General features: G+C 42.5%; 1 protein-coding gene across 5 annotated transcripts; it reads right to left on the reverse strand.

Annotated features, from left to right (window-relative positions):
- Window positions 1–2,932: 2,932 nt before the first annotated feature.
- Window positions 2,933–5,955, reverse strand: LOC148030279 (uncharacterized). 5 transcript variants are annotated; one of them, XR_015692268.1, is made up of 3 exons: window positions 5,637–5,955; window positions 4,374–5,552; window positions 2,933–4,271 (listed from the first exon to the last, which is right to left on the reverse strand). XR_015692268.1 is itself a non-coding variant. In XM_087687232.1 (2 exons), the coding sequence occupies exons 1-2, from the start codon at window positions 5,795–5,797 to the stop codon at window positions 4,050–4,052; spliced, it is 387 nt and encodes a 128-aa protein (XP_087543358.1). In that variant the 5' UTR covers window positions 5,798–5,955; the 3' UTR covers window positions 2,933–4,049. The 5 variants fall into 5 exon arrangements, 1 of the variants encoding a protein (XP_087543358.1); XR_015692269.1 differs by having other exon boundaries at window positions 5,633–5,955; XR_015692270.1 differs by lacking the exon at window positions 4,374–5,552 and having other exon boundaries at window positions 2,933–4,328; window positions 5,633–5,955.
- Window positions 5,956–11,458: the final 5,503 nt, after the last annotated feature.

Below are 11,458 nucleotides of genomic sequence, written 5' to 3' on the forward strand. Positions count from 1 at the left end.
TACACAAGCATTGTACACATTACTGAAACTATTTTGTATGGCCCAAATAAAGCACATAGTGCTATAGCTGCCTTGCCATAAATTTTTTTCCCTTGTTACCGTCGCTATTAGCGTCACAAATTTACTGCACGTGTCGCTATTAGCGTCGCAAAATGCATCGCAAAGCGTCATTATTAGCGTCGCTATTTGCGTCGGTAAATGCAATGCTGATACCGACGCAAATATCGACATTGATAACAACACTAATATGACTATTCTATGGCATCGCCAATAATGACGTTTTTTGCGACGACGGGGGCAAATTTCTTTATGAACATTTTCGTCGCTTTTAATGTTGGTATAAGGCCTATATCTTGTAATGTCCATGCATAATTGTTTGGAACAAAAATAGAATGTACAACAACTATCTAATAAATAACCAACTTGAGATGAGAGGCCCTGTCTATAAAAGAATGTGTGTCCCCACTTGCCTTAAAGTTGGATATAATACTGCTATCAGAGATTGCTAATCAAGCTGTAGGAGCTAAGATATCATTTTCCCTCTCTATGGTAAAGGAGGCTTGAGTCCTTATAATCATATTTTTACAGGGAACATGTTGTAGCCTTCTAATGTTGTTTGTTTGCCTCTTTTGTTTTACATTTTGTACAATGACCTTGAAAACATCTCCACTACAACTTTTTTGGTATGGACTCGATGTCTCTATATTCAAAATTGAAGGATTGGAGCGTAGGCATTGTAGGGATTTGACATTTCTACTTGAAGTACTGGATTGTTACTATCCACAAATAATTTTGCTATCTTTGGACCACTCTACATAAGCTACAAGATCTATAAAACTAAGATAGAGCTCGAGGTTTATTTTTTCATGACTATATGCAAGGGTATTCACATAGCATGCATGATGATATGCATATAAATGAGACGAAGAAATGGCCATTTGAGGAGAGATATGATGTGTTCACCCTCATATTCATTGAGGACAAGGTTAATATACCATAGGTCTAGTAATTAAGCAAAATATTAGAAATCAATTGACAACACCTCAATGCAAATATCACCATGTACAAATGAGCACCTCAATGGGCATCACCTCAATGCATAAAAGTAAAGTAGAACCCTTGGTGCTATATGGATCATTTGTGTCTCCTCAAAGGAGTTTAATGTGAATTTTGGCCAACAATATCTAACATGTCTTTGAGGATCTTACATGATGGCTATCCAATAAGAGTTAGAAGAAGCATGATGGCAATTGAATGTGGTGCAATCACTATGACTAGTTCATAGGGTTCTATGGCTCCTAGTCAAGTAGATCACACTTTGGCCATAGGTCTATCCTTGCTACTTAGGCAAGTCTCGCTTTGATTAGTACCTTTGTCTCCTATACTTTGTGCTCCAATTACCATTGGCATCCAACTACTAGCTCTTTTGATTTCCCTCATTGAAGATCTTTTTTCTCAGGATGCTAAGTCAAAGGGCAATGAACTAATCAAAGATGAAGTAATTCTAAGTGATGAGGATGCTCCACCAATGGTACGTATTTCGGATGTTTCATTTGAGGTTCTAGTTGGTGGAAATTCTCAAAAACCTAGCCCTTGAGATATTATGGGAGAATTGCTAAATGCTAGAATAGTAGAATGAACAATTAGAGTGGATCAAAGTGTTGTAGTAGGATGCCTTTTTCTACCACATTGACTTTGAGATTGAGACCATGTTTTTACAAAAATATATATTTTGAAGTTGATGCATAGGTACTTTCCTACCTCTATACAAACTGGTACATTGGCTCTTCTCTTGCTTCATTTGTTGACCCAATCCTAGCTAAGAGGGGTTCCTAACATTGTCCACTCTAAAAGGATATGGTATTGGGACATGAGTTAGCTAAGGGGTATCAAGTTCTCTTCTTCAAGCTCATGAAGAAGGCCATGGCTACTTTGTGTAGGACAAGCTCGATATTTGCGACCTAAGTTGAAGTAATCTCAGTAAAGAATGTCTTTTCAACCAGAGTCTATGCAACACATTATTTTAGATAACAACTATAGAGTCAGATGACCGATGTACTTTAGCACATTGATACCCAAAATGGTTTGTTGGATGTGGGTCATGTTAGTAAGAATTGGCTTCAAGGGGTTTTGTCCATGGGGTGGCCTCCTTTATTGAGGCTTTGGTGTTTGAGCTAGTCTCTTATAATATTTCTTAGCCTCAACTCTAGGTGCAAATTGATGCCTTCATGTAGCACCATAATTTGAATTATGAACCATTCCCACCTCTTTTACCTTGGCCTCTTGGTCTGTCTCCTATTCGTATCAATGTCCACCTCATCCTATCGTAGCAACCAACTCCTCTCCCTCTTGTTACAGATTGGATCATTCCTATTTTAGCTCCTAGTCCTATTATTTCCTTTCTTGCAATGGTTGCTTTGGAAGACATGGACAAGGATTGATTTTCATGGATTTGGTTTCATCATGCATGCCATGTGTTGGGCATTGGACACCAGATTGTTCAATTGTCTATATTTAGGAGAGTCGTGTAAGAAGTCATGTTTTTTCATATCTAGTGATCAATAGTTCAAATGTAATAATATGATAAATTCCTTCTCAAAGATAGTAATGAAAATGATGATGCAATTGCACCTATTATTGTGTTCTGTGTTTACCTTTCTTATTGTATTTTGTTCATTAGTTTTAATTATTTGATTCACAATATTGCTATGCTTGTGCATATTTTGTGTTAGGTATGGAGTAGGATATCTATAGTATTATAATATTATGTCTATACCCGATTATAGTGAACTACCCTAGCTTAACCCAATTCCATGTCATCCACCATAGCTTTAGGATAAACTGTAAATTGATAAAAAACCTTTAGCTTTTGTTTGTAACCACCAACCTTTCTTATATGGAAATGTAATAAGGAGTGACAAAAGGCCTTGGATTTTTGAAAAGATTAGAAAGCCTTTGACAAAAAGCAACTTATGTTTAGTACATGGTTGTGGTGTCTAGGGAATAACCATGATTCATGTGCTATTGTTAATAGAGTCATTGTGTGGATAAGTTACTAATCAAGCTATACTCAAGGTGGGTTTAGACGACAACGTGAAAACCTTGAGAAAAGGGAGTTGGTTGATATGGCAATGATATGGTAACAATTCCAAGGATTCCATTTCTGAATCTACTGCGACCTTTTCTAAACAAGATGGCCAGCTTGTGCCCCCCCTCCCGCTGTGGGAACCCCCAAGGGCTTTCTAAGTATACCATGGCATTGTCTATGAACACACAGGCGTGGGATGTGCTGTAGGTGTGATTCCCTTTGCTTAATGGTGAACCCTCACAAAAGTGCTGCGGCCTGCCAATCGCGGGTAGAGACTTTCACGTAGTTCGACTTTCACATGTGCCTTATTGTTATGACCGACTGCCACTGGTATCGTTTAGCAGTCGTGTTATATTAATATAGCCATGATCAATTTGTAGTTAGCAGCACGAGGGTCATCTGCAGGCAAGTTGGAACTTGGCAACACGAAGTCAATCGAGCCTCGAGGATAAGGGCGTGTGCTTGTCACTTGAGGAGCCATCGTCATCATCCCTGCATTTTCTTGCCGAGCTTTAATTGTCTGTCAGTCTTCAGCATCGAATTCAGGTGCGTTTTGCAAGTAGGACAGTTCTTTCACGATTCCATTTGCCATGCAGCATTGGAGCTGAGGCACATGCAGATGGTATGTACTATGGAGTCTGTACGTCTCCTTTTCCTTGCATCGAATTTAACGCCGTTCACTGAACACCAGGCGCTCCCTTACCTTGCATCGAATTAAACTCCGTGCATAGATCACCACTATCAGGCAAGGCTGCCAAGTATAATGGAAGAGAGAGAAGTGATGCTGATTGTGGACGATGATGATGAAGAGGAGCCAGACGTGCGAGAGCCTTCTCCTGGGGACGATGACCAATCTTGCAGTATCGGCCATGGTTGCAATATACTTCGAGCTGTGTTTACTTTGGCCGACAGAAAAGCGACCAGAAACAATCATCTGAAAGAGCAACGCATGCGGCCGCCTTTACCTGCAGCTGCTGTACTCACTGCTAATGCTTCCAGGGGATCTTCTCCAGAGGATAAGCCGCAATCTTCTGTCGGTTTTGTCATCGACCAACAGAGGATGCTGCAGGCGGATGTGTGTCGTCGGTCTGCGTCTCATAGACGCCATGATCAGGAGGCCTCCTATCTGAATGATAGGATTAAAGACGAGAGAAGCCATAGTTTGTCGAATCGTCAGATGAATCTACGCAAAGCAGAGGAAAGCAATGTGTTGAATGATGATCGGAGGTTATTGCACGATCTGAATGAAGGCAAAAGGGAGAAAATTAGGCACTCGTCTAATCACCAGATTAAGGCGTCGCCTCTACATTATCGAATCAGAGAGGAGAACTGGCGTTTGTCTAGTCATGATATTAAGGCATCGCATCGACTAAGTGGAAGCAAAACGGAGGAAAGCCATATGCCGATCAGACGTTTATATATTGAGCCATCATATTTGAACAAAACAAATCATCAGAAGCCATGGCATCTGAATGCACACACAGAGGAGAAAAGCCATTTGTCAAATCGTCAGAAGCCCTGGCATGTTCCGAATGAAAGCAAAACAGACCAGCAAAGCCATTTCAGACACCAATATCAGAAAGCACCGTATCCGCCTTTAATTAACAAAGCAGAGGAAAGCCATTCATCAGATCATCCGAAGACATCGCATCTGCTTGCAGAAAGCAATGTGGAGAAAGGCCATTTATCAAATCTTCAAAAGAGCACATGGCATCTGAATTATGAAAGCACGGCAGAGGAAAGCCACTTGTCGAATTATCAGGAGTCGTTGCATCTGAATGAAAGAGAAGCACAGAGACGACATTTGTCTAATCCTACTCAGGAGGCACCACATTTGAATGAAAGCAAAGCAGAAAAAATTAGCGACCATTCGCCGAAGCATCAGAAATACTCATGGCATCTGAATGAAAGAGAAGCAGAGAGGCACTATTTATCAAATCATCAGAAGTCTGCAATATCGTTTCTGAATCGATTCAAACCAAAGAGATCACGCCATTTGTCTAATCGTATACAGGAAGCACCACATTTGAATGAAAGCAAAGCAGAAGAAAGCCATTTATCGAATCATCAGAAGTACTCATGGCATCTGAATGAAAGAGAAGCAGAGAGACACCATCTATCGAATCATCGGAAGTACTCATGGCATCTGAATGAAAGAGAAGCAGAGAGACACCATTTATCGAAGCATCAGAAGTCAATATCATGTCTGAATGAATGCAAAGCAGAGAGACGTCATTTGTCTGATCATATACAGAAAGCACCACATTTGAATGAAAGCAAAGCAGAGGAAAGCCATTTGTCGAATCATCAGAAGTACTCATGGCATCTGAATGAAAGAGAAGCAGACAAGAGCCATTTGTCGAATCATCAGAAGTACTCATGGCATCGGAACGAAAGAGAAGCATACAAACGCCATTTGTCGAATCATAGTCGAAGGGCACGGCCGCATGTAAACGAAAGGCAACTGGAGAAAGGCCATTACATTTTGGAGATTGAGAGAGTAGCTGGAAAGAGAAAGCGGGAGGACAGAACATCAGTGATCACCTGCCTAGACAAGACAAAGCGTCGGCGAGCGTCCGCAGCCAGGGATTTTCCAAATGGAGTTGTCCGCACCCCTGAGCTTCTGCGATGAGGGATTATCCCGATGGAGTCACACCGATCAAGTTCCTTCTCTATCCGCCTGATGTTATGGGGCGTGGCAGCTTTCATGATCTAAAAGCAAGGAGGACTTTCCTGCTCAATGACATAGTTATGGGGCCATAGACCAGGGTGGAGGGGGATTCTAGTTTTCTAGAAAAACTCCCCCCTCCCATTGACAAAACCCCCCCACAAGGGAACCCTTTCCCATTTTTGAAAGAAGGCCTCAAGGCCCATCTCCACAGGCTTCCCAAATTTGGGAAAAAGTAATGTACTTTAATATTTTCTTTGGAGTGTTGGGGAGAGAGGGGTTTTAAAAACTCTATACATGGCCTCAATTTACTTTTGAAAATAGGAAACTCTCTAGAAAATTGTTTTCTTTTAGAAACCCAAGCATTAATAGCTCCAATATTAAACTCCTTGCAACTTGGCATTAATATATCGAGCTAGAAATCCCATTGCAAGTGCTATGTCTAGTTGAGTGGCTATCATTCCACATCAAACTATCCACTGTGGATGTATAAGGGATCTGGGCCATCTTGGCCTTCTGCTCATTAGACTTTGGACAATCTGCCTAACTGATCTTCACATGGGAAGGTAAGGGATAGCCAATAGGCTTAATATCCTACATATGGAAGTGCTCAAGGACCTTTTGTATGCAGTTCTTCTGTTTGATAGGTAAAAAAGCCATTTGGAGTGATCATGCATGATGCACATGCCAAGAAAATGTAAGAGCTATCCCACATTCTTCATCTCAAAGCTCTTTTTGAGCTAACTTTTCAAGGCATCCAGCTCATCATGAGCTCTCCCAACAATCAATATATCATCTACATAAAGTACCAAGATAATAAGACTACCATCATGAGTCTTCTTTGTATAGAGACAATGATCTATATTACTATGTGTATATTCCTGTGAATGCATGAAAGTATCAAACTTGTGGTACTATTCTCTAGGTCCTTGCTTAAGGCCATAAAGGCTCTTTCTCAACTTGCACACTAGGTGTTCCTTGCCTTCTTTCTCAAAGCCCTTAGGTTGCTGCATATAAATCTCATCATGAGGGCCCCCATGTAAGAAAGTCATCTTTACATCCATCTGATAAAGGTCAAGTTCTAATGCTCAGTACTAAGCATAGGATAGTCATCTTGACCACAAGAGAGAAGACCTCATCAAAGTGAATACCTTGCTCCTACTTAAAACTCTTTGCAAAGCAATTTGGTCTCATATGTCAATTTGGAATGTCCAAGGATACTCTTCAACTTGTATATCCACTTGCATGGCAAAGCCCACTTTTCACTAAGCAAAGAAGCCAAATCTCATGTATAATTTTTTTGTAATGAGTTATACTTTGATTGCATGGCTCTCACTATAAGATATAGACCTTATACCGACGTTTAAAGCGACGAAAATGCAAATAACAAAATTTGCCCCCGTTGTCGCAAAAAGCGTCGTTATTGGTGACGCCATAGAACAGTCGGTATCACCGTCACTATCAGCATCGGTATTGGCATCGGTATCAATGTCATAATACCGACGTTGATAGCGACGGTTTGCGACATATATAACGACGCCAATAACGATGCGAGTAGTAAAATTTGTGACGCTAATAGCGACGGTAACAGGGGGAAAAAATTTGTGACAGGGTAGCTTGTGTATACTGAAATCATAACATTGATACATGAAATAAATACATGATCGCATAATAAGTGATTGGTACAATCATGACAAGATATCACTAATACATAGAAAATGTCTACATTGATCAGGCGACTCAAAAATAAAGGTGTGTGAGCTCCAGGGATCCAAGGGTGAGCTACATATCCTCGTCCCCCGAAAGCTCATTTTGCCGCAAAGGAGCATCGAACAGACTCTGCAGAAAAAAAAACAACACATCAGTCCACCATACAATAATGCATTCAAATATCTCATGGTAACTACGGACAAGAAAGATGAATGACTTACAGGGCCGCCGCGTCTATACAATCGGTCGATCAATGAAGTGATACCATGCCTCTCTGCATATCGAGTCTCAAGGCCAGTCGAATCGCGATTTGTAATGGAGTGCTGCAAAGAAAACAAAATGCTAACTGTTAGAAACATGATTGTCAGTACAAAGAATATTTCAAAAAAATAAACAAGCAAAACAAAAGAAAAACTAACAAAGTCCTCCAAATATGTCCTGTGGTCGCCACTCCCAAGATGATGGACCACTCCGGCCTCGAGTCGTGCCCTCGCCGCCTCGCGCTGCTGACTCCAACGTCATGGAGAATCTATAGCCTCCTCCCTCAGTCAACGTCAGTCGTTTGCATCTAACTACTCGGACTTTGCAACCCCACTCTTGATTGCCTTACGTACGTCGGATCGTCTATGTGACATGTATGCACGCATACAATCCATCATCCAGCCCGTAGAGAATCTATCTACTAAGGTTGGCACCAGAAACTCCTCGTGCAAGGATGCTACTATGTAGTCCTTGCTCCCCTCCGGTATGTTCTTCCAATGAACCAAGACGTTGTGCCGAAAAACTTGTTGGCACAACTCTCTCATGCGAGCCATCACCCTCCTCCTCTCATCATTCATAATGATGGCTCCTGACCTACTATCGACTAGATATCCATAACCCCCTCTAGTCTGCCTAAGATGGGTTCTCTTCCATCTGCATCCACGCTCCTGGGTATATCTAGGAGACCTCTGTGCATCCGGTGTACCGACCGGGGTAATATCTCTCGGAGTGGCACCCACAAGGGTGCCACCTGCTGCTGCTGACGGTTGAGCAAAAGCCGGAGTAACTGGAGTAGACGTCCCCACAGGTGTGACAAATCCCTGAGATGACGTAGCTCCAGCTGAACGATGAGATGGAGACACCGCGTTCGTGCCTCTACAGCATCCACCTGAGCTTGAGCCACGCTCCCTGAAAGGGCCACGAGAGCGAGGAGTCGCACCTGTATCCCGTGTCGACTGTGGGCTCACTACCTCTGTATCTCTGCAACATCTCCCTGATCCCGATGCACTCCCTCCCTCTGGCCTAAGTCATGAGAGTCGAGTTCGTCTGCTCGAAGCCAAAGCATCCGATCGCGCTGAAGTAGATCTAGCAGAGCGGCCTGACGAAGATCGAGACAGCTCTTGGTCTGCCATCTCTCTGAATCTCGCGATCTGGTCTGGAGACATGCATGTGAAGATGTCCTACAACTCCTCATCGCTCATCCCTCGACTTATCCTAAAAATGTCACCTGCACAGATAAAAAATGATGTTAGAATAATCCATTTAAATCATACAAAGCATAGTAATATAAATCATTTTAAAAAATCTCACTTAAAATGCATATCTTATGTACCCTTATAAGCGATTGGTCAACGAATTGAGTAAGTGGATGCTCCAAGTATGAAGTATCCTATGGTCCCATGTTAATCTCCTGACACAACTCCGCATACACTGGAAGGTCGATAGACATGTCACCACAAAAGAATGAGTCCACTCGTTCTCAAAGAATTATTGGACTCCTATATTTCCATCATTGTTAGCCGATGCTGGCTCCAAGCTTTCGATGGCCTCCACCCCTTGCAATATCGACCACTCTATTTGCATATTATCTTCATCTATGCTCGAAACATCGCTTTGATCATATACTCTCGCACTTCGGGGAGTTAAAGGTATAACATACCACCATCGAGGTTGTCGGGGATTTGGATAGAAGATTACCTGTTCACAAATACGTACAAGAGAGTTCAAACCATTGTGACATAAACCATGTCGTAATACAATTAGTAAGCAAATGAGTCCATGCACCTGTTCACAATGGGCCGGCAACATAAAGGTGTCGCGCAAATCCGTCCATTTTTTTTCAGAATCTATTTCGAGAAATCCAGATGGACCTCGTCGAATTGTTGCTCCAGCTCCTCCAAGTACCACTTTGAACCACTGCACATCGAATAGTATCATGGAGAAGCTACAGTAATCCACCGTAACAATACTTTGCAAGTTTCCAAAATACTCCATCTCATCCACAACCGTGTTTGGATCCGTTGCTCATCGCTGGCTCTCTTGCTCGAACCTTGCCATGATACCACAGTCCATTGTGAAGCGGATTTTGTCAATACGCTCCACGCGAAAATGTCGTCCGCGTGACCACGCTGCACTATATATTTTGTACTGTACATTGAAACACTCAAATTAGATGTCGCATATAAAATTTAGATACAACAGATTCTAAACCCCTCATCACCTTTGGACTACATCCCCTCGAGAATTCCCACTCCTCCATTGAGACCTCTGTCCCTTCGCGAGACGCTGCAGTTAAAGCTCCATGCAACCATCGCATTGACATGAACTGCGGCATCTCCTCCATGCCTTCAGGATATCGAATCGGTCGATGATGCCTACAACGTCAGAATTTAGCTCGCGCTTCCTCTTGATCTTGCATAGCAATCTGGTACTTGGCGAGCCACGTCTCCATAGAGGCATGGTGCAACATACAAAAGTGATTCACCTTCTCTTCCATTGAGGCATCCATTCTTTTTTCTACCCCATTTCCAACTACCACATCTCCGTTCAGTCTATCATCGTCCTTCAGCGACCATAGCATTTCATTATCTGGTTCCACAGTCGGTAGCCATTGTGAAATATATACTAGCGCCTCAGACACCAACCAATCTTCAGCCATACTACCTTTTGGCCGAGCTTGTTGTCACATAAAGCCTTTCAGGATTTTCATGAAGCGCTCCAAGAAGAACATCCATCGCGTATAGACAGGTCCAGCAATCTCCACTTCATCTACAAGATGCACAAGAAGGTGGATTTGTATCGTGAGCATGCTGGTGGGCAGGTATTTCTCAAAGAGACAGACCGTCTCCACTGCTCCCCGCCTCACGGATTCAATAGAGGACGTCTTAATCTCCTTCTGTGAGATCCATTGTACAAAGTCGACAACTTGTAAATGGCCCCGCGTATTTCTGGAGTAAGACATCCTGCGATCGCGATCGGTGGTACAAACTGCCACAAATGAGAAAGCATTATGAATAATGGCTACATTCCAAATAGCAAAATGCCCACGCCAATTACAATCCATTCGTAGTACAAACCTGACATATCTTATGCTAGTTATGGGATTTTAGCCCTGATAATTGGTCGTCTTTAGAAAATGCGGACCTGAAAGAACACATCATACCCGTTAGAGTGCGGATAGACTTGATTACTTGCTTCACAATGCACTCTCCTTTAGTGGACAAAACCCAATGAGTGCGAGGAAGCTGCACGCAACCATCAGCACTCGACTGCGGCCAAAGTGCCTCCATCTTACCTACCTTCTTCAAATCCATTCGTGCCCCTATAGTGTCTTTCTTTTCTGTGATGTGGTCCCATAACAAGCTGCCCACATTCTTAAAAATATGCACGGGATCCAACAAGTGGTTGACCTATAAGTGGGTCCAATATGGCAACTCATAGAGAACTGAGAACCGCCGCATTCCATTTGGATGTGATTCCGCGTGGACCATTTTCAGCTCGTACCAGCTTGCGACGTTCATACGTGTTGGAGGTCGTCCAAGGAAATCTTCCCTGAGTTCATGATCCTCTGGCAAGAAAGCAGCGTGTCCTTGATATACCATCTTCTTCATGGTTCGTGACCTTTGGGAGTCTAACTGTGGTCCGCACAATGGACATGCATGATAACCTGAGATAACCAGACCTGTTCCAATACCACGACTTAGTGAATACTTGCTTGAATGAGATAAAAT

Source organism: Lygodium microphyllum, chromosome 10 (genome assembly GCF_053477565.2).
Source record: "Lygodium microphyllum isolate KBCC chromosome 10, Lygodium_microphyllum_v1.1.10, whole genome shotgun sequence".
Taxonomy (NCBI): domain Eukaryota; kingdom Viridiplantae; phylum Streptophyta; class Polypodiopsida; order Schizaeales; family Lygodiaceae; genus Lygodium; species Lygodium microphyllum.

Excerpts from the sequence above, each read along its gene's own strand:
- LOC148030279 (XM_087687232.1), bottom strand. The coding sequence starts at position 5,797 with ATGAAAGCTGCCACGCCCCATAACATCAGGCGGATAGAGAAGGAACTT. Across the intron at positions 4,272-5,632 it reads GCTTTGTCTTGTCTAGGCAG|ATTCATCTGACGATTCGACA; the intron begins GTGATCACTGAT and ends TGCTTTGCGTAG.